The sequence below is a fragment of the Cariama cristata genome, unplaced genomic scaffold (genome assembly GCF_000690535.1).
Source record: "Cariama cristata isolate BGI_N322 unplaced genomic scaffold, ASM69053v1 scaffold17494, whole genome shotgun sequence".
Classification (NCBI taxonomy): domain Eukaryota; kingdom Metazoa; phylum Chordata; class Aves; order Cariamiformes; family Cariamidae; genus Cariama; species Cariama cristata.
This window is the reverse complement of record NW_009613707.1, coordinates 13,733-36,454: the sequence shown is the minus strand read 5'-3', so window position 1 is coordinate 36,454 and position 22,722 is coordinate 13,733. Positions and strand designations below refer to the sequence as shown.

The window sequence follows — 22,722 nt, the reverse complement described above, 5'->3', positions numbered from 1 at the left end:
TCTGTAGTAATTCTGGGCACCAAATTTAACTCATTAAAAAAAAATTAAGTTCATTTAAGAAAAAGTTATTTGTATCAACGCACAAGTTATTTGTGCTTTTCTACGCATTCTCTACGAGCTGTTGACAAACAGTGGCACAGGCTTGCATGTTTGTGCTGCTGTGATTGAAGCCAATTTACATAGAACCAACAACCAAACACTGGCTTGAAACTTCATCATCCTCTTGGGAGGAGGGAGGGCAGAGGTTTTGCCAAAGGGGAAAAGACAAAGTCAATAAGCAACACTTACCTTTCAGGCCTTCTTCAAAGATATTAAAAGTTGAAGTGTTAATAAACCATTAAAAATGTAGTAGTGTCCTTTTTATTGTGGAACTTCTCCCTGAGTGTGTACGTTCTGTAGCCTGCTGGTACCAAACGGGTGTCTCTAGTTTGCCTCACAGGTGGTGGAAGGGCCTGCTTCTGGGTGCTGCTAGGAAATAGGATGAAGCTGCCTTGGATGAAGATTCAGTGTTGGAGTGAAGAGCAGATGCCTGAATCCAGGCAACACTGAGGATGCTGATGGTTTGTCAGATTTGTAGGAGTTGTGACAGTTTTCCTGTTTGGAGTCCCTAGGTATTCATGCTTGAACAGACTTGCCAGGGCAAACACTTGCTTCAGCCTGTGGCAAAAGATGGAATGAGAGCTACGTGGTTCCCGAGCAACCCTAATAAACATTTACTGTAACACTGAAATGCCCTGCTCTTCACGTTTGCAGGCGGGATTGAGATTCTGTAGCATGTCTTTTTAGGTACCTTGCTGTGAACAGCACAACTCACGGCTTGGCTTTCTGCCCTGGCTGCTGTAGTGTGGCTGTGCAGGGTGTGCTCTGGAAGGCACGGCTGCCCCGGGCTCCCTCTTTGCTGGGGCAGCCTTGGTCTGCTGGCACACTGCAAGGTTGGAGCTGAATACAGGGGCTGGGTTTGACACGGGTTTGAGCTCCTGTAGGAAGGACTGAAACTAATGGCGATTGAGAGAGACCCATTTCTTTATTTCCTGTCTGAATTTAAATAATGTAACCAAGTATGTGATCGAGGTTGGTCTGTTGTGTTTTTCTTTTTGAATACAGGTTGTGTATGTTTAAGAATAACTGCAGATTCTGACAGGGGTGTATAATCAGAGGTAATGATGGTGTTCTCACCCTTATTTATTTGCTCTTTAAGTGACAAATGGCTATGTAGAAATGAGGTCTTGTGCAAAAGCAAAACAGTTGATTCTTTGTCTGGCTTTCTCATTTTTTCTAGATGGCAAGGTTGGTGCTGGGACAAGGGTTTATGTGTTTGCATGGTGAACTGGATCTGGAAATTGCTTTGGATGAAATCTGTTGTTTCCTCCCCTACAAATTACATTTTAACTAAATTGTGGTATGAGCATCTCTCACCATATTACAGTGCCATTTCATTTAAAGCCTGGTACCAGTTTAGGTAATGTTCATGGCGCTGCTGGCAGGGTATGGAATCCCTCTTTGTACAGTGGCTGCTTCTGTTGGTGGCAGTGGTGGAATGCTGCTTTTCCCCTCCCTCCTCTTTAGAAAAGATGTAACGGGTGTTGTGGTATCCAGGTACAGAGGCATGAGACAGACAGCTGTTGCTATAGCTAAGCGGTCTGAGCTCAGACACTTGAAATAAATTAAAAATTAATTGAAAGGTGATCGAAATAGTTATTCTTACCTTTTAAACTTGTGTATAAGAAAAAAAGCATTGTGAGTTGTTTTGTTTTAAAGTTAGTCTGCTTATCATCCAATTTTGGGGGTGGGGGGGGAATTGTAGTAGTCTGGGAATAATTATTTCAGGATGTTCTTGAAAGTTTTTACTAATGCTGGAGCAGGTTCATGTGCGTAAGTGAATTCAGAGAGATTGTCACTAGTAATCAGTGTCTGGGCTGTCTTGGAGTGGGTAGGAATTAAATGGCAATCTTTGAGTGTCTCAGTCTGCCTTGTAAGGATAGCTTGTCATGCCTTTAGAGATGGGGAAACTGAGGCACGAGTGTTGGGACAAATGATAGGGAAGGCATGGTTTAGGCCCAGCCCCTGTTCTCCAGTACGCTCTGTCCTGTTGCTTATCAAGGCTTTCTTGAGCCTTGCCCAAGTCTTTTTTTTTCTTTTGGTTGGATTTCCAGAATGCTGCTTTATGTTGCTTGGCAGTCTTTGATAGGCTTTTAAAGCACCGTCCTAAAGACTGAGCTGTTTCCTTGTCTGTTCCTGCAGCCGAGTGTTAAACGGGCAAAACCCATGGCTGTTAAGAGAGGTGTTTAGCAGTGGCTTGTGCTCACGGATTATAATGCCGGGTAGGGGGAAGGGAAAAAAAAAAGATGATGCTAAACATTTGGGCATCTTGTGTTTGTAGTCTTGGAACATAAAAGTGTGTCTGTTTAGCAAAATACTTCTGTGGAGCCAGTGCTGTTTGTACTTTTCAAGGAAAAGAAAACAAACAGTCCTTAATCTGCACAACTACCCTGTTAGTAGTGGTATACGTTGCTCTGCCCATGGGAGTGGCAAAATATTATTTCCATTGCTGCTTTAATAGCACAAATACAGGTGATAGACAGCTATGCTATGATTTTTGGACGCACTTTTTTAAAACGTAAACATGTTTGACTCCTGCAAGCAAAGGTGCTCCAGCAATAGTAGACTCTTACAAAGGTTAAATCCACTGATGTGTTTTCACTCCAGATTAGTAAATGCTTTGCTGTTATTACTGCTTTTCAGACTGCAGTACACTTCTGCACCGGTATGAGGGCTGGTTTGGGGAAAATTAATGAGAATCCAGTAATTATCTTAGTTATACAGATGGTGCTCTGTTTCTTAATGGTTGAGAGGCATTGCTTTAACTCATTACGTAGGACAGTCTAGTTACAGGAGCATGTTTTGGAAAGGCTTAGGAGGAAAGTAAAGAAAACAAAACTTGAACCCTGGGTCAGATAGAGAGCCAGTCCTCTGGAGCTGCCATCGGAGGCACTAAGGGGTGCAGCCTTGAGAAGTGAGCAGTTCCTAGAAGGTGGGAGCTCATGCGGTGGCTAATTTTCTTTGATGGCCTTAATGGCCTCGAGTTAGCTTAAAATTTTGCAATTATAAATATGAGACACCTGTCCCACATCTTAGAGTGGTTGGTGTCAAGTGAAGAAAAAGTATGGTAGGAAGAGACGGTCACAAGGAGAGCGAGGCAGAGTGCCTCAGAAGTGGCTTTGTTGGCTTCGTCTTCCCAGGACGGCGGGGCTGTTGGAGAGGTCTGTACCTGCTGCCTTCTCCCCGGCAGAGGCTGGAAGCTGCTGTGGCCTTCTCCAGGAACGGGAATTTCTCTCCAGCCTTGGGGTGTAAAGCCTCAAACGTGGTGATGGGTCTTGTGAATGGGAGAATGCCAGGAGAAGGATTTTCATTGTAGTCGTGCCCAGGATTGTTTAACCTCAGATTTCCAATGCAGCCTTCAACTTCATGGCACTGCTTTCAGACTTCACTTTCTTGCATAATACCTTGAAATACTTTAGCCCTTGGGCCTCTCATTTCATGTCCCAGCTTCAAGAAAATCAGAACAGATTGCTTTCCTGATTAGGTGAAATTATCTCTTCATCCTGCCTCCGCAGGAACCAGATTACAATGGCAAAGGAAGGTCAGCGTATTTGTGGGAAAACGTAACTTCTTAAAGAGACAAGGTTTATGTGATTACAGTATCTTTGTGCTGCTTCTCCCTGTGTGAATTTGAAATCTAATTTGAGCCACGTTTGATAGGTTGGTGTTTCACAGACACCAACTACCTCCAGTGACAGGAAGATTAGATGTGAGATGAAAGTCATTTCAGTTGGTGCTCCCATCCAGTGCAAGCCTGCGCAGTCAGCTGGGAAGATACCCGTCCCGCTTACTGCTGCGTGACCAGTCAGTGCTGCCCGGTGTGCCGACCTGTCGGCACGGGCACGGATCAAACGCCCTGGCAGCCGCCGGCGGTAGCCCGGCACTTGCCGGCAGCGCGGGTGAGAGACGAGCAGGTTGGCAGGCGCGGCGGGGATAACGCGAGCTGTCGCGGCAGGAGGGTCGTGGAGGGGGTGTGGGGTGGAAGTGGGGCTTGAGCTGCGCGGGGGCAGGAAGGAGACGGTGCAAGAAAACTACTGAATAACGGGGTGAGAAATGCTAAAAGTTGGAAGCAAGTGTGACCCTGCACGTATGCATTCTCACTTCTCCAACCTGCTCTGCTCAGGCACTTCAGAAATACTAACGATTCAGTGATGGCAGACAGATGGGAGAAGGAGTCTGATGTTCAGGGTAGCTGTAACTGAGCTCAAAGCTTCTCTTAGAGCAGTGATTTTTTTTTTTTTTAAAAAAAAGCTAATTCTGGTTTTGTAAGTCCACTTCTAGAGGTACGTGGAAGTTGCATTTGTGGAAATGAAGTAGCTAATCAAACGTAAATGTTTTCAGCAAGCAGAGGGGCCGGGGCCTGCCGATCCCCTCGGCTGCACCCGGCCGGGGGGGCCGTCGGCTGCCGCTGTGCGAGGGCGGCAGGGAAGGAGGAACGCGTGGCCCCAGGCCTCCGTAGGTGGGACACACCGATGAACCGTCCCCTGCGGGCAGGCGTAAGAGCGGGGTTATGAAAACCATTGCGCCTGTCTGTGTACGTTCATATTTATGTCCGCTTTGTGAACGCAGATCTTCTCTGGTGTGCCTGTATGCAAACTGTTGGTTGCCGTGGACTGGGTCACTACACGACTTTATATTGTATCGTGTGTTTCTAATTGCTTCCGTTGCTCTGATCCATTTTCCTCCTTTAACTGCCCCTAATTTTTAATTTATTTAAAAGTTGCTAATTTTGAAGGCGGCTGGATGCAGAAACGCCTCCTTCGTTCTCGCCAAAGAGGAGCCATCTTGTCCAAAACCCCCGCCTAAATGCACTCCTAGCCTCCGCAAGTTTAATGCGAGACCTTCAAAGAGAAACGGGAGCCTTAAGTAGGAGGATACTGGCACAAGATGAATTTCCAACATCCAGAAGCATTTGCTACTGCTTTTGTGAAGTGCAAAGATCTCAGCTGTCAACGCAGAAGCGTTTTTAGATTTAAGAAGTTTAAATTCAGATTTTTTAGAAATTAAGCTGTTTTTATAGGAAGTCCTTCACAGTCTCATGCCTGATGGCCTCTGAGTCCTGTGTACTCCCTTTTGTGTAGCTATAGTCCTCTCCTAGTCCTAGTTTTAACAGGGTGAGGCAATAATAATCTAAGATTTAAAATGGTAAGACTGTCTGTCAAAATTTAGTAATATTTTTTAGCATATGTAGTATATTTGAGAGTTTATGGAGCTCTTGGAACACTTTTAGTGAATGTGTGATACTCCGCATTAAAAATTTTGGTAATTCCGTGGATAAAGTATTTACATATGAGCTGACTATATATATGTGTGTGTGTGTATATATATATATACATACACCATTACAATTTTCAGTTGCCATTTATATGTACATTTTTGGACAGATGGAAGTATGTTGAAGCAGTGCAAGGTTTACATTTTAGTATTTTCCTTCTAGTATTAATTCAAAACAAAACACGCAGAAGTGGTTGGTACAGCTTAGACCATGCAACCCTCTCCCCAGTGCCCCTTACGGCGCACGGAGAAGGGATTCCCGTAGTGCACACGGTATGGGTTCAAAAAGCTTTGCCCTGGCTGTACCGCACTGGGCACACAGTGGGGGCTGCAGGGGCAAAGCTTCGTTTTGGCGTTTCTTAACTCTGGAAAGCATAACCTCTGATTTCTTCTGAGTGTAGCTGCTGTGATTTCTTTTATCACTGCCGCTCCCGTGGATGCTGTGCCCCTCAGGTAAGGAGAGAGCATCGTGTGGAGTGAAATTGTAGTGTTGGTCTGATCCTCAGGGAAGATTTGTAAAATGTCTTTTAAAAAAGACTTGTGTATGTTTTATTTTCTATGTGCTAAAACCACGGGCCCAGCAGAGGGACTGGCTTCAGGACCAATACCCTTTTCCTGTTAATTTGCCTGGTTACACAGGCTCTGATCCTTTCTGTCCGTCAGGAGGGTGAGGTGTCTCCCTCTGCCCTTGCTGGCACTCCTCTGCTCCCTCTCGAGTGGTTTAAGTTAATTGCTGTAATCAGCCCAAGGGAAAGCACGCCTAGACTCTGTTTAACCTGAGCTCTGCCGCTGCTGCTTCTCGTTCCCAGTAAAGGGGAGGACTGAACCCTAAAGCTCGGCAGGTTTTGCTCTCCCCTGCCTTGGTTTGGGGGAGCTGCAGGAGAATGGCGGTTCCACAGGCTGGAGCTGGCAGGTGGCAAATGTCCCCTCGGCATCAGTGGGTCCCTTCTTCAGAGGGGTGAAACTATTTATTGTGTTTGCTGGAAGAAGGTATGGTTGTTCCCAGCAATGCCTTACACGGGGCAGTTAGTAAAGCTGATGTCTGTATATCGTTTTGACTGTCTTTGGGGGTCTTTGGGGCTACGGTGTGGCACGAAAAGTGACACAGCAGTTGGGCATCTGTTTAAAGAAATTCATAATGCGTATGTCTGTCTAGCAAGCATTGGTCCTCTGGATGAAAGTATGTAGGTCTGATCCTGGGCTTTTTCCGTGGGTGGAATTGCAGAATTCAGCAGAGTTTGTCTAGGAAATCTAGTGCCTAACAACTTCCAAGTGTAAACTTTTTTCCCAGACTTTTTAAATTTATTTGAAGACAGCACTATCCTGCACAGCTTGCTTTCTTGTTTTCCACTAGACTGTATTTGGAATGGCAGCAGACATGGACCGATGTGGTTCCCATGGGAAAAGGATGTTGGGAATCATGCCTGCCCGCTTTGAGGTGGCGATCACGGGCAGTTCCCGTTACTGGAAGACCCGTAGGAATGAATTCCTGTCCTTGGGACTCGGTAGTGCCATTGCTAGAATCCGTCCGATGGACTGGTCCTGTGCCCTGGAGCAGGCTTGTGAAGAAGGCACCTGATAAATAATTAATTGCTCAGGCCAACAGCACCGTTTCCTTACCTGCTGAGGGTGCGCGTGGTTTGATTCCTCGCCGCCGTGTTTGTTTCTGCCTGGGTCAGCAGTGGAGTGGCAATTGTTTCCTTATTACTAGTTACTGCTGGCAGCAAATAGCAATTAAAAAAATCAACAGTGACTGCACTAGAGGAGAAGACTAGAAGGAAAAAATTCTTGGCAAATACTTGTAATAAGAGGGGGAAATTATGGAAAATTAATGAAACCATAAAATTCAGAATGAGTGGTACTGGTTTTTAGTACTTAGCCTTCCCTGTTGTGTCCGGAGTGAGTAAATTAGGGCACGTAGAATCTATTTATGCCTGAATTCATCTGTACCCCCTGCTTTGTGTGGAAAGGAGGCCGCTTCTTCCCAGGCTGTGGCATTTGGAGTGCTTTTTAATTTAGGGGCTGCTTCCTGAAAACCGAGCTCATCTTTCGGGGATCTCCTGAGTCACTTCTGAAAACGCAGAAATTGCTCAACTCCAAGGCGTGTGGTGGTGGAAGTCTCACGGACTGCATTTCACCTCTTCTTTCTGTGCGCAAGCGAGGCAGGCGTGAAACTGCACAGCACAGAGGAGAGATGCTTTTGTTATCCTGTGGCTCGCTTTCCCTTCTCAGCTCATTCCAGGTTTTTCAGCTTTTTAAGGAAAGTGTCCTTTCTAATCCCTCCCTGCTCCCTCCCCCGGGCTGTAGCCCTTAAAGCAGGTGAGATGCAACAGCAGAGCAGTAATGCTGCCTTGTTTGCTTACATCTCATTTATGAAAAATATTTGGTTCCTGTTGAACCACACCCTTTGTACTGACACGGCTGCTCTGACCGTACTCCCCTGGCAGGCCAACACCGTCCTTACTCACTGGGCACTTCCAGACCCCATTTTATTGGGAGAACCTGAAGATGTGCTGTGAAACCCAAGTTGTCCCAGCTGTATCCATCAGAGCTGCTTCTGGTGACATGTCCTCAAGCAAAAATGTTTTCTTGTGTATACAGTAAGAAATGAGCTCTTCTGTGCACTGGTTACTCAACAGAGGGATTTCTGGTTTTCACTTTCCAAGACATCTTTTTTTTTTTTACAGGTAGAAAGTCAACAGAACAGAAAACTAACGTGTATAGGAGGCAAACAAATCCTTAATTTTTCAGTTAGGCTTTTTTATTTCAATCAATAGTTTAACAAGTGCTTAAACTTCCCTGGCAGTTTAATCTGGAACGTAGTTGAGAAGAAAAATATCTTCCATAACTTTACAAAAATAAAGTTTGTTTTGTTTTTTAAAAATCCTGCACTTTAAGCAAGCACACTCCAACTCAAGCAAGAGAGACATCATATCTAAAAATATGGACTTCTGTTCATAGAAATGACATTCTACCCCAGGGCAGCAGGCACAATATGTAAATGGCATAGAATGAGAACAAGAACACTTGTTTTGATTTTTCTGATCCCTTTTGTCCTATTTCTGAAATAGAACCTGTTAAAACAATTTGCCCAAGAACTTCTCCAAGTTACCATTTCTTCTGTCAGGTGGCTCCTTGAGTAGGATGTTGCTGAGGGAAAAACTTTAATCTGTCCTGGCAACATTGGCAGTGATTAAAGATACCAACATTAATTGTTTTATTGTTTTAAAGCTGCTGCATTTTGGTATGGGACAAGTCACCCGCTTTGTACATCTTCCACTGCTAAACCACTTCCAGCTTTGCTTCTTTAGCAGCCAGGGCTGCCAGCACGTGAGGTCAGGTTGGAGAAATAAAATGAATGGAATATATTGCATCACAAATGTATAGAGTGCAGGGCAGCAGTTAATTTTGTGCGTGATGAAACCAAAAGATCAAGGATGCTTAGCTCTGAGTTCTGTGCCTGTAACCTAGGAGGAGCCTTGCAGAGAGCACGGATTGGCAAATAAACTATGCGCTCTGAGGACTTAATTGCGTCTTTGTCCAACTTAGACTTGTATTGGCTAATAGAAAAAGAAAGAAAAAATATGTAGGCTCACGGAGGGAAGCTGGTGCAGCATATGCTAAGAACCGAGGTCATAAAATTATGTTCCTCGTCAACACTACAAATAAACTAGAGTCGTCCCTGGTCAGATTCTTGTAATGCATTATGAAGGCCTCTTTCAAGTACTTCCTTTTTAACTCTCTCTAGATGATAGGAGAAAAAAAAAAATGCAGTTCTTGTGCTATTTGTGCATTGAGTCATGTTTGCATTTAGTGCAACCGTAAGCCTTGGAAAACCTAAACCTTTGCAAGTCTGTGATTCAAAGCAGTTGAGACATGAATGTGCTTTTTAGAGGTAAGAACTGGACAGGTCTTTCTCTTGAAACTGTTGTAGTATTTCAGACATTAGGCAATTTACAGAGGAGCCACAAAGCACGAATAAACCATAGATCATTGCCCTGGTGAATATAGAACATCATGCTGCAGAGCAGTTCCTTTGGTCTCTGCGTCCGTCCTGCATCACAAGCATGTGCGGATTTCAGCTGGGACCCAGCTGTGTGTGGCCCTTGCACGGGGAAGGAACAGGGCCGGACGACAACTGGCCATTGCTGTTTTTCCAGAGATAGGACCACCTAACATGGGAATGGTCAGTGGGTGGTGGAAGACATTTGTCTTGTGTGATCTAAGGAGTATCAGGCCATACCCATCCTCATAAGTAAAAACTAACGTGAATTCACTCATGCCGATAGGTCTCAAACAGAAGTCAGAAACAAAGCTAGTATTTAAGGGAGTTGTTTGACTGTAATAGCTTGGTAACTCAATTGAAGATACGCTGGTGTCAATCTGCTGAATACAAAACTCAAGTCTAGCTAGAGAAAACCAAACTCTGTCCTGGTTCCTACCTTCTCTTCCAGAGGCATCGTGTCTCCTTGACCCTCTAGTTAAAGCTATGCACTCCCTACCAGCAACTGATCCAGGAGTGACTCTTCAAGCAGGTTTGACTGTGTGGAGCAGAGAACCATCAAGAAATGCTGATCAGAGCAGCTGTTGTTCATGGGGCTTGATTCATTGTGGTGAGTTGGCTTTCAGCTCCTTCCAGCAGGCCGACGGAGGATCTCGTATTGGATGGATGATGAACACTTTCTCTGGTGACTACTGAGCCACCCGGAGCTCCAGTCCTGACTCTTAATGAGTCTTCTGTGACTTTTCATCTGTCTGAGGGAAAAATGTGAAAGATGTGATCTGACCTGGCAGTGAGTCTATGATGCTGTTCCTTCTCTCCTTCCTCCTGCTGTCTCAAAACCAGGTGACCCGCTTTTGTTCCAACTCTGAGGAAATTCACGTCCAAAGCTGATACCAGCCTGGGCAAACTGTCAAGAAGGCATGGACTTTGAGGAGGTAGGGAGCCTGAGCATGGCCATTTGCTATTTGAATGGCTTTGTCCTGCTGTTTTTGCTGCCAAGGTCTATGCTGTCACTGTTTTCAAAGAATGCTTCTGCTATAGCAGACAGTATGGAGACTTCACTTATGTAAAGCTGAAAGACCTTCATTCAAGCCATACTTTTCCTATGATGCTGAAAATAACACATTAAAGGCTTTTTTTCTCACATCGTACTGGTCTGGGCAGCTAGGAGCTGCTGATAGTGATGAAGGAGGGCTATGACCTTACTCCCTATGTTTCTTACACAGATTCCTGCTCCTCCTGCAAGCTAAAACACATGTGTATCAGTAAAAGCCACAAATGCCACAGGGTTAAGCTGTGCCCAGGGCTCGCTCCCCATTAAAGCAAGGGAGCATGGCTCATCTGTGAACTTGTACCTCCGTGCTGGCCCTAAGTATCTCCCCTTCTGCCTCCAGAGCCTGCTGCGATTGGCATCGGTGCACACAAGGATGTGTGTGCTGCTGGGGGAAACCCGAGGGTTCCAGGGCAGGCTCTTCTTGAAGAATGCTCTCCAAGGGCTGTGCTTGTCCACCTTCCGGGCAACGTCTCCCCAAGCCGATGCCGTGAAGCTCCGTGAAACCACGGCATGTGTTGGGACAGCCTAATGAGGAGAAAAGGGAGGATGTGGCTGCATCTGTGTAACTCGTGCTCCTCCCTCTGGTAAGGCTGGCCGGGTCTCCTTCCATCCAACGCATGCGGCTCTCCTTCCAGCTCCTTCCTTGCCCTGCTCGGGGCCACGATGTGCTGCCTGCTGACACCCTCTACTTGTTCCTACGTGAGGTCACATCACTTAAAATATGCTGCTCGATAGGACTGCAGACCATGTTAGACCCCACTTGCTGCTTTTCTTTACCTGCCTGCTTGACACAAAATCCAAGGCACAAATACCGCACGTGGAGCGCGTAAGGCCTCAGGAATAGGAGAACAGAAGTTGTCCTGCAGCCTTGTATGGGCAGCTGACTGCACCGGGTGCAGCCGACAGAAAACGCTGCTTCTGTCTGGCTTTAAGGGGGCTTGGTTGTAACTGCTCGCTGGATACAAAGGGAGGCCTCAAAACAATTACACAGCCAAGGAAACTGAACGAGAAAATACCAAACCACTGGTTAATTTTTACAACTTAATGATTGTAAAAATAGCTTAAATTACTTGGACTACTTTTTTAGTGCTCAACGGTTGATATCTCTAACTATCTGAATGGATGGCTGTTGATTTGCTGTTTCTTTTTGTGTTACGAGCTGTGAGATAATGACAAGCTAGATCTTTGTGGGTCTCCTCCTTATATACATACCTAGATCAGAGCTGTGCAGAGGGGGAAGCTGCCGTCGCAGCACTGGCAGGACACCTGCCCTTCCCCAGAGCTAAATCCTGATGAGAAACGGGGTGTTGGGGAGAAGAGGACCACAACAGTAAGATAGCAGAGACGACTGAAGCAGGATCATAATGTTCACCCCAGCAGTTTAAAAAAAAAAATAAAATAAAAGGAGACCCCCTCCCTCCCCCCAGAAGTCTGCAGTCCTAAAGTGCAATTACTTTTGTGCAGTCATGTCAGGCCAGGGATCAGACTGGATGAAGTTCAAAGCACAAACATCAAACGAGTGCCGTTCGGGATTCGAGGAGGAGGGGGCAAGTAAGGAAAAGAACAACAGTTCTCAGGCATTCAAGTGCATCAAGAAAATAAATGTCCCTTTCTTTCAGAAGAAAAACAACCCCCAGTCTGGTGGAATCCTGGCTTTGTAGTCATGAAAAATAAGTTGTTTTTTTTTCACTTCTAGCTGAGAATGTCCCAATATGACACAGTACAAATAAACACCAAAGCAAGAGCTGGGGCGCTGGGGTATTTTTCCGGTGCCCTGCTGCTATACAGCCTTATTTTATTCTCCTCTGGTGACTCTTCAGATCTGGGTACTGATGAAGCGCACTGAATTAAAGGCATCTGGTAGGAAGTGGCTCTCTTCTCCGGTCGGTCAGGGCTGGACCCATCGCTCGGTCTCTGGCCATTGTACAGCAAGTACCTGCCCCGGGCATCCTGCTCCATTTTGAAGATTTCGTACTCGGTGTGAGGTAGGCGGATGCCGAGTGCGATGCAGCCGTTTGTGTGGGTGACGTCTTGCTGAACCCCAACTTGCCAGGACCCCTGTGCTCCACACTCGTTCCCGTTGAAGACGTTGAGCAGCGAGGCTGTGGATATATCCATGGGGGTGACCTTCATGTGATTCACTGCCAGAGAGGAAGAGAGGAGCTATTAGCAGAGGGACAAAAACAAAAGCAAAGACACCATGCAGATTGGGGCATACCTGTGAAATCAGAATTGTCTCTCCTTGTTCATTCTTAAATCAGTTTTTCATATTGGAGGTGTGGTCAGTGAATCTATTTGCATAATTTTACATCTTTGACATAACTGCTTCTCACACAGCGCACACACAGCAGCTCAGCTAAAGAAAACCTGATGGCCACTTATCTCAGCCAGAGACTAAGCAGAGCTTTTCATAAATTCCAGACAATCCTTTACAGCTAAAGCCTGCTTGGTTATATTAGGAGATAGGTAAAAGAGGGAACAATAAAACTTTACTCGTGTTTTATTACCACCTGTATTAATCCATAAGTAGGGCTGTTTATCATGTATTTTTCATCATTTTTTAACATCTGTTACCCTGTAAAGCTAATGAAATAATTAGCTCCAACTGGAAAATTTGGAAAGTACCACAGCTGCATCGTCTTCCTATATTACCTGTTGTTTTTTGCATGAATTATAAAATATTGCTGAACTACAGAGAGATGCATTTTCTCATATCTAAACAGTGGCAGCAGCTTGCAGTGTGAAATGAAGGAGTGCTGTACCTTCTTCAGGTCTAACCTGCCTGTATTTCAAAGGAGCACATAAAGTTTTATTTTTCAGCCAAGTTTAAAAAGTTGGGAAAAGCCAAACCGAATGAGCCTACGGAAGCTGAACGGAGATTTTTCGTGGTGTGCATTTGACACTGTATATCAAGAAAAGGGGATCTGCACGGATCGGTGCTGACCAAAACAGAAGCAAATAACCAGCCCTCATGCCTCAACATACCAGAATCCCAAATTCTCTTGCAGGTCATTTTATAGTAAGATTTGTTGGGAGTTTTATTCTGAGGTTTTATAAACAGACGTTCAACTCGATGACTCTACAGTTCACATGATCTGCCCTAGCTGATGTAAAAGGTAATTTATAGAAATTGAGCCTAAAAGTTTTACCAAAACCAAATTAGTGACCTCGATCTGTAAGGTAAGTTGGCATACCATAAACCAGAAATTCAAGAAAAAACTGGATTTCATCCCAGGAGCTGAGCTGGGACATGCCGCACGCAGCTTTAAGGAACAAAAGTTCTGACAGGCAAGGCTATCTTCTGCCTACTATGAAAATTCCAGATTAGCAAATTAGTTCTTATAGTTAGGTGCCTTCCTAAATTGCAGCCATGTAAGAAGCTTTATGCTTCTCACATGGTAACTGAAACGAGGAGGAGAAGAGCCCACAGAGTGCTTGGGGCTTCCAGAGGCTCTCCTGGGGCTGGTGCCATGGCAGGACGTCGTGTGTTGGAGATGTTTGTTTGCGCGAGTGGTTAAAGCCACCGAGCTCGCTCTTCCTAAGCAGGGTGCTGGGGGCTGTTTGCACAGGAAGGCTTCTCAGCCACAGGGATCCGGGCGGCATCACCGCTGAGTTCTGCTTCCCAAAGTACTTGAGGGGTTTTGCTTAAGATACAGCTAAGTCTTCACTGTGGTGGGATTCATCAGAGCTGTCTTTAGGGACATCCTTACTTGCTCTAGGGCCCCTTGGAAGCTGATGAAAAGGCATATGCTGCTACATCTGTCTTTGACAGAAAATGATTTATACCACTTCAGACCTGAAATGCCTTCTGAACTACTTTTTCCTCTCTACTGGAGGAGCCCTAGGACACAGGTCTAATCTTAGACACTTTGCTTAGATGCTTGAAGCCTGGCCACTGGACTCCAAGACTTAGTGATGTGAAATCTTTCTTTATTTAAAGATCTCTGCCTCAAATGAATATTGCTTCAGTAGTGTGAAATGCTGTGCAGCTGTACAGTTTGGCTGGGCACTCACACAGCGCCTGTGAACTTCCCAAGAAATGACTAACTCCTGAAAATGACAGATGGAAACCATCAGCAACCAACTCGTTACGAGCGAACTCTGCTCTAGTCCATAACTACGTGACTGCCTCCGCCCCCGGGGTAGCAAGCCACTCTACCTTTGAACACAAACTCCGTGCCACCCATCACCTTGGACGAGTGCACTCCCCGGCTGTAGCGTCCCTTGGCGTAGATGGTGAAGGTGGGGTGCTTGCAGATGGGGTCGGAGTAATGGTAGTAGTGCCCTTCCCAGGTGTTGTTGTTGTCGTGGAAGATGAAGTGCCGAGTGAGGAAGAGGACCTCCGGTCGCACCTCGCAGCGCTGGCTCACCCACTCTCCGTGTAGCCCTATGGTCAGGTCCGCCTTGGGGGGTAAGATGGGAGGATGGTGCTCGTCTGACCGGTAGATGATTCTGCATGCGATGCACGTGCGGTCGTGGTTCTGAAAGAAAGCAGAGAGAAATGCTCATTAGGCATTGTCCATGATACAGGGTAATGAATCAGGCTGTTCGTTTCATGCTGAGGTGACACCAGCTCCGTATTTTAAGGAATACATTGTCCTCTCTTATCTTGTTAGTGTTCTCCTGCAGGCTCTCACCCTTCAAAGCACCTGGAACATGGCACCATTTGGTTTTGTATGTATAAGACTGCACAGGGGGAAGGCAGTTAAGAGATTAGTTCCCTGACTCATCTGTATTTATCCGAAATTAACATTTTAGTTCAGCTTTTTATAGGATCTAGAAAAGGCTGACGTTATCCTTCAAATCATATGAGAACCTGGCAGACGGTAATTTACTATGTAAGGACTTGGCAATTCTTGCCTTAGAAATGAATACATTTGTTAAGCTCTTGGTTGGCTTCTGTTTTCCTTTTAGTTGTTAACTTTAGGTACCCTAGACAGACACGGGTGTCCTCAGGACATTTTTCATTTTGGGTGGCAGCCTGGGAGAACAGTAACCAGCGATTTTAACCTTTTGCAGCTTTTCTGAGCCCTAACACAAGTTTGTGAAGTGCCACCGGACCCGATGAAGCTTCCCGGCCCCCTCCAGCAGGAAGGGTCTCGGCGGCAGCTCGCCGCGGAGCGCCGGGGCTGTCTCCCCAGGGGCGTGCAGGCTCCCAGTCCCTGGCAGGAGGGGAGGGAATTTCGCACCGAGGCTTCCACCTCCTGACATCAGAACCTGAAACTCCAGAGACCCGTACGTTGTTCCTAGGGCTAACTGCTTCCGCCTCTGCACGGTTTTGTCTTGTTGGCAAAAGAGTTTGGCCTCTCAGTTTGCAAACTGTATTTTGCATTTTTTCAACGGCAAGAGAGGTGGCACAATTAGCTTTTCTCTCTGCTCTGCTAAACCTTGAAGTAAGTTTTACGGACCAATAAAGGATTATGAAACTAATTTTTTAGCTCACTTCACTGATGACAAATAATTAGATCAAGAGGAATAAATGCTGCCGCGCAAGATAAAAGCAGCGTTTTCTGTTTTGCTGGTGCCTGTTCTGGGTTGGCGATGTGATGTGCGGAGGGGCAGCGCTCGCAGCTGCACGCAGGCTGATGCTCCGGGAAGTGAAAGGCAAAGACCACAGGGACAGCTCGTGCCTTTCAAGGACACTACTCCATCCGTCCTGGAGAGAGGGGGATGCACTGGGGGGGTTACTCACATCCACCTTGTTCAGGCTGCGAGGTGCTTTCCTGAGGTGCAGTTCAGCGTGCGCTGAGTTAAGAGCTAAAGCTCCCCACGCAGCCATCAGGGAGAGATTTATACAAATACTTCTTCTTTGCACCCCTTTCCAGCCCTCTTTTCTGAGCTCTCTCTGAGCCCCCTCCGTAACATAAATGCTCATACTCATCGCTCGTACTTTAAAGTCTACCCGAGCTGCTATGGAGTCAGCATTTCTCCTCTCGGTGCCTTCAGCTCACGGCACATTTTAGGGGTGACAGTTACACAGGCTTCATTACCCTGAGTTTCCCCAATAATATGACCGTAGGTAGCTTCAGAGAATCAACATAACAACTCCCACAATACATCTCTTTTACACCTGTTAAACAGGGTTTACATTTGCCCCCACCCCAGACCAGATAGATACCAAATGTCAGTGAAATAAATGAAGTCTGCTGTTCTGCGTCCCTGGGATGCAGAGTAACGGTCTATGTGCAAAACAACGATAAATGATGTAGCTCAGGTTGACCTGAACCAGTGCTGGCCAACAGCCCTGCTCTGAAGAGGAGGGAGGTTGGGCTTGGTGAGCTCCAGAGGGTCTTCCCACCCCAAAACACACCATCTTCTGGGAACCAGGTAGCATGCTATTAAAGTGGATGCAGTTCTTTCCCGCCGTAGAGCTTGTTAACCAGATATATTCTTCAGCTAAATTCTGCAAGCAGGTGCAAGGGCCATTAGTATCTTAGCCAAAATACAAAGAATATTTGAGTAATTTAACTGCAACTGGTGAAGTTCGCACAGATTTGTGCGATAGTAACTGATGGCAGAGGCTGGTGTGAAACATCTGGTTCTCCTGAACACTGAAAGCACAGATAACGCATAAGAACTGTGAAACTCAGCCATTTTCTGAGCTGGCAAGTTTCAGTTTGGATTTTCCGATGGTCAGGAGCGGAACCAAGATCCATTTATGTTTCCTATTTTGCTGTAGCTTTCTCCTGTGACCTTCCTGTGTGACTTAACTTCATTTCACAGAAACACAGACAATATCAGAGCTCTTCTGTTTGGGACAGGACTGGTAGGAGGCTAAATAAAGACACTGAGTTGTCAGAAAGCAGGCTGAAATTTCAGGCTTCTGGATAGGATTAAAAATAAAATAATAATGATAATTATAAAAAAATGTGTGTAGCTCTATTCCTGGAACAAACCTTCAAATGCAATCTGACAGGAGTCCAGTGTCCACCTTCCTCTTGCCTACAATAAAATTTCACCAGGTTTCCTCTGCAAGCTTGTTTGGGACTTGTGAAACCAGTCTGTGGGATCCCTAGCTCTCTTCAGGGGATGTCAGTCGTCTTCTCCGGAAAGCGGTCTGGTTTACAGGACGGTTTGCGGCTCAGGATTGCTGGGGGGGCAGATGACTTATAAATGGCTAGGAAACGAGTTGGTGCTGGGGAAAGGCGGAGGCTGCCTTGGCACATCTCGGGCAGCAGCAGAGCCGCCCCAGTTCCCTGGAGCTCCAGCCGTGAACAGGCGTGCCAGGAGCCCAGCGTCTGCCCTGTCCCAGGCAGCACCGCCGGTGCCGCAAAAAAACTGTCCGATGAGGTGTGCAGTTCCATTCACTGCCAACCAAAGCACCGAGGAAACACATATTTTTGAAGCGTAATAGAAATATGCTTTTTCTTCTTGGAGATCAGCATCCAAGATATGCTGCCACTGCCCTGCACAGACTCCTGCAGTGATCCGGGCTGAGGGGTTGCTCCGCGGGAGACGCCGGTGTCTCCAGCGTGGCTGTCCTGCCATGGCCCAGATCGGTGTCCCTTCTCCCCAGCCCCTCACGGGAGAATAAACTGCACTGGTGACAGGGACTTTATTGCTCCGATTGCCCCACTCACAGAACGTGAAGCAAGAAAGCGAGGAAAAGGCAGTGTTGTAAAACGAAACGTAGCTTTATATAAGCTGATTTGGTCAGGGGTAGGAGACAATTTCTGCTACAGTCCCTTCTCTGTTGAAGTGAAGTTGAAAGCTCCCATCGTCTCCCAGCGGAGACCCTGGCAGAGCAGTACAGTGTTCTGGTTTACAGTCACACTCCCTCGCAGGAGCCTGTCCTCCACAATCAGTTTGTGAGCCAACGCGATTTAACCTGGAACCAGTGGGTTCTGTTGCCCTTGTTCAACATCTGAAGAAAACCAAATGGAAACCCAGCCTGTTGTCTTCCTGGTCACTCGTGGCGCTTTGTGGAATTCCCCTGTTGTTTCTCAGGTCTAGTGGATGGACAAGAAGGAGATCTGTAATGAATCCTATTTGCAGCAACATGATCTTGCGTGAAATGAAATTACACAGCCGTTTCCCAAAGTAATTTGGGAAATTGTCTCTCCTCTTTTTATCTGGAGCCGCTGCACGGTGGGCACATCCTTCCCACACCATAACCCGGGCAAGAGATTCAGGTATCAGCTCTGCCACAGCAGGACAGAAAGGCACACGCTCTTCGCAGTCGGCCGGGCCGCCTTTGGACTCCTCCTCGCTGGCCCCAAAGCGATGCCAGCATCAAACCAAAACCCAACCGAAACCCTTGGCAGAGCAGGGGCTTCCTTCCGTAGCACCTCCCTCCGTGCTCACGCCTTTCAACTTCCATCTTTTACGCAAACCCAGATATTCCACGTGGCTACCCTAAGTACACCCTTCTGTCCCTTACACCATTGCCAGTTGGGCTTGGTCTCTCCTCAAGGGCTGCTGCCCCCTCCCCGTTACAGGAATTCACTTATTTCAAATTTCTGTAGTAATACCCTGCCTTACCAAGTCATGCGCTGACATCAATAATATTTCTACAACACTCTGCTTCTGCTGTCTGAGCCCCCACGTCTGTGCTGGCGGCTGTAGCGTGGGAAGCTGGTTTGGAAGAGCCAGGTTCTCAGCTGATACAAAACCACCTTTGGGCAGCCCTGACTTGCACTGGTTACCGGCACGTGACCAGAAGCAGGAAAAGAAGGACATGTTGCAGCTCTACAGTGTCGTGAGAAGCAAGGACTAGCAAAAGCCCCAGCACGTGCCCTGCTCCCTCCCATCCCCGGGGACGATGCTCCCAACCAAGCTGCGGAGCCCACACGAGGCAGCCCGGCTCTGATTGTTCACAAGGCCGGGTTGCTCTGTCACTGAGGCTTTCTTTTTAGGGTGGCTCCTGTGGCCAGCTTATCTGACATCACTGGCTATCTAATGTCACCGGATGGGCCACGCAGCAATGGCTGGGTCTGGCATATTGCCCCCGGCACGTCCTCGTTGCAGGGAGGTGCGTGGTGAGGATCCAGGCACTGGGTTTCCCCAAGCGCGGGCTCCAGCCTGACCTGTGTGTGCAGTACAGACCTCACTGGTGGCCCGGGACCTTGTAGGGTCCCGCAGCCCCAGATTGTAGGGTCCCGCAGCCACAGAAGCTGGGGTAGGAAACCCCTGCCTTGTGAACGCATGTGTTACAACGAGGGAACGCGCCGAAGAAGAGGGGAAAGAAAAGCCACGCTTAGCAGCGATCTCTCACACTCACCTGAATACCACGTGTCATGGGCAGGGCTAGAGGGGACCGGAACGAGGCATGCCTGGTCAGGGTGCTTTAAACCCCACCGCCCGAGAAAACCAGGTGCCAGGTTTCAGTATTAGTAACTGAGTGCTCCCGGGATGAGTACAACTGGAAACCCTTGGGAGAGCATCAGTTCAATGCAATGCTTCCCCCTCACAAAAAAGGTTTGACGGCTTCGCCTCACATCATCGCCAAGGAGCAGAGCCCACAGCAAGGACACTTCTATCAAGCTCCGCTCCTCCGCTGCTCTAGGTAACTGCAGACCAAGACAACACTTTAACAAAAACAGCTACAATCTCTCCCCACCACAAAAGTGGTAATTTGCAGGCTTTGCATGACCTCATATGAAGCCGAGTTGGCTAGTGTGCATTAGGCTGGCTCCGGGGAGTTGACAAGCACGGTTGACACAGTTATAATTCAGCCTGCCAAATGGAATGAAGAATAATGAAGATTTAAAACTTTAATTAAAAATCTTGAAGCAAGCGAAACGCTGGAGAGAGTGGTAACTCCTTTGCAGGGCTGTCGGTTTGGGATTTCTTTTGGTAGGGAACTGAGGTGCTGCAGGCAGGAAGGAGGGAGGGTGGAGATACGTTCAGATTTATCTGCAAATGCATACCATGTATTTTAAGATATTGAGGAATGGTTTTTATTAACTGCTCCCATGAAGGGAAAGATAGTGAAGGAATCTGAAGGCACTACCATTGCACAGCTGTCTGATCTAGTGTGTTGATTGTGTTGTACAACCCTGCATAAAACTGAAATAAACACAGCTGACATGAAATGCAAAAGTCTTCTGGTTGTTCTTTTCTGATATAAACTACTTTAGCCTGGGCAAAAGAAAAGAGAAAACTGGCCTTTTTCTCAGATGAATGTGCTTCCATGTCATCTGTCCCATTAAAATGACACTAATTTATGGTGACATGAATATTTTGGGAAGTATCAACAAAAAAATTCCTGGAAAACCCAAAGGGACAGCTTGAATGTCCATCTTCAGGAACAGAGTTCCAAAATAAACCTGCCTTGTGTGTTTGTTATGCCTTTAAAAAGCAACCTATATAGCCCTCTGAACCTTTAGCAATACTACCAGCGAATCCTCTCTCCCCTCTTACAAAAGATGAAGCGATCGTGGTCAGACGCCAACAAGAAAGGTGTTGGTAGTTTAGATACGTATGCTGAGTTGATCTGAAGGCTCGTGTTTTATTTTGCTAGGCTAAACAGTTAATTTTGATCCCTGGCAGCGTATTTGTGTTGGGGCAGGCTTTTACTGCAGTTGCAGTCCAGACAGTGGTAGTTAAATCAAGAGAGATGAACAGGGTTTGAAAGCAACGCTCATCTCTCGGAGGTTCCGCCCTTGCCGAGCACTGGTGCCGGCACCGGCAGCGTGGCCCCACCAAGGGTGCCCAGCACCCCTCTGCAAGGGCACAGCCAGCACCGCTGCCTGCGCGGCAAGGACCAGCCTCGGCTAGAGGCCGTTCGCGCCTCTTGCATCTGCAGGGCATCGCACGCACCGCTACTGTTCACAAACCTGGAATTAACCTAGTCGAACACTCCTCTGCGTATTCTTTCTTCACTTCCCCTTATAATTTCCCTAACCAAGGATCTTGTGCAAGTAATAATGAACAAAAGAAACCCTTCAAGTGTTGGCTTAATCTAGAAGCCTAGTGGCACTACTCTGGCAAACAAAGGAGTTTTGTCCTCCAAAATTACTCTTTTTGGTTGAGATAATGTTTTGCATATTTCTCTGAGGCGCTTCACATGTTTAACATCTATTTATTAACTTACGCTCCCATTTCCCTGGGAGCTCCTCAAGTCCATAGCATTCCCCTATAGATGAGGTCACTGAGTTTCAACGAGATGAAGACTCAAATTTTGAAAAGCACAACAAACTTTGCACACTTTGTTCTTTCTCCGCCTGGCTAAAGGAAAGCCCAAGCACCAGTCTCCATACACCGAATCTGTGTCGGCGGCGAGTGCCAGGCGCTGCTGGCAGTCACCTCCCAGCGGCAAATAAACTTGTAACAGAGAACCGATCCCTTGGAATTGCGTTTTCAAGGGAAAATGTCTTACTGAAAGTGTGTAGCCAGCAAATGTTTGAGCATGGCAAAGGCAGAAGGAAAGTCATCCTAGCACATTTTAGCCTCCTCGTGATGTTCCAGACCACTCCAGCCTTATTCCTAAATAATGATCTAACTAGAACAACCGGTCATCACAGCCCTACTCTGACCTTTCCCGCTAGTCTGTCAGATGATAAAATAGCACAAGGAGTTCTTTGTTTACAAAGCGCTATTGCTGAGGCAATTACATATGAAATGTGTCCCAGTATTGCTGTTGTACACATTTCCTGCACTTTTAGAGCAGATATCTCTGAAAACATCTTCTGTCCTTCTGCATAGCGAATAAATACTGCATGCAAGCCTTCCTTCACGCTACAAGCTCCTCTGTGCATTTGTAAATAAGGTGCGGTTTTATGAGCAATCAGCCAGGCTCCTTCGTGTTGCTCTAATTGGGAATATTTTGTATAATACATGTGATGAGGGCCAAGCAGTGCCCCCATCCTGCCCGTTCCACCCCTGTGCTCTCTCATGCTGGCTAAAGAAGCTGCATGTGCGATACCTGAATCCCTCGATAAACTTGCAACGTCAAGAGATATCAACGATGTCCAGCCCCGTTCATCAGGAAATCCTATTTGATATCTCGAGCAAGGCTAGAGGACTGCTAAGATAAATCTATACAGTCACCTATTCATCAGCTCTACTCAGGAACATCCGTGTGCTTTACAGGAGGAATTTGTTTAAGGTATGCTGTTATCCAAGAGAATTCATAAAGCTGTAAGGGATGACATATTACATATTTTTAAAAGCTCCCTGATTTTATATGAACACTTGAGATAGCTAGGGTAATCTATGAATTTATTCAGATTTGTAGCTCAGCATAAAGCTGTCTGGTTTTCAGACAGCCCTTTTGATTTACCATCCTGTGGTGAAATCGCTGCAGGAGTTTGGAGAAGGGCCAATTCTATTTGTTTAAAGTCCTGATCAT

At 46.6% G+C, this 22,722-nt stretch overlaps 1 protein-coding gene across 1 annotated transcript in view; it reads right to left on the bottom strand.

Annotated features, from left to right (window-relative positions):
* Window positions 1-11,491: 11,491 nt before the first annotated feature.
* Window positions 11,492-22,722, bottom strand: part of APCDD1 (adenomatosis polyposis coli down-regulated 1) — a 16,657-nt gene continuing 5,426 nt past the window's right edge. Inside the window, exons 3-4 of the mRNA XM_009699129.1 lie at window positions 14,590-14,911; window positions 11,492-12,571 (exon numbers count right to left, since the gene is read on the bottom strand). Coding sequence (XP_009697431.1) covers window positions 12,123-12,571; window positions 14,590-14,911 — 771 coding nt within the window. The 3' untranslated portion in view covers window positions 11,492-12,122. The remainder of the gene's footprint in view (window positions 12,572-14,589; window positions 14,912-22,722) is intronic.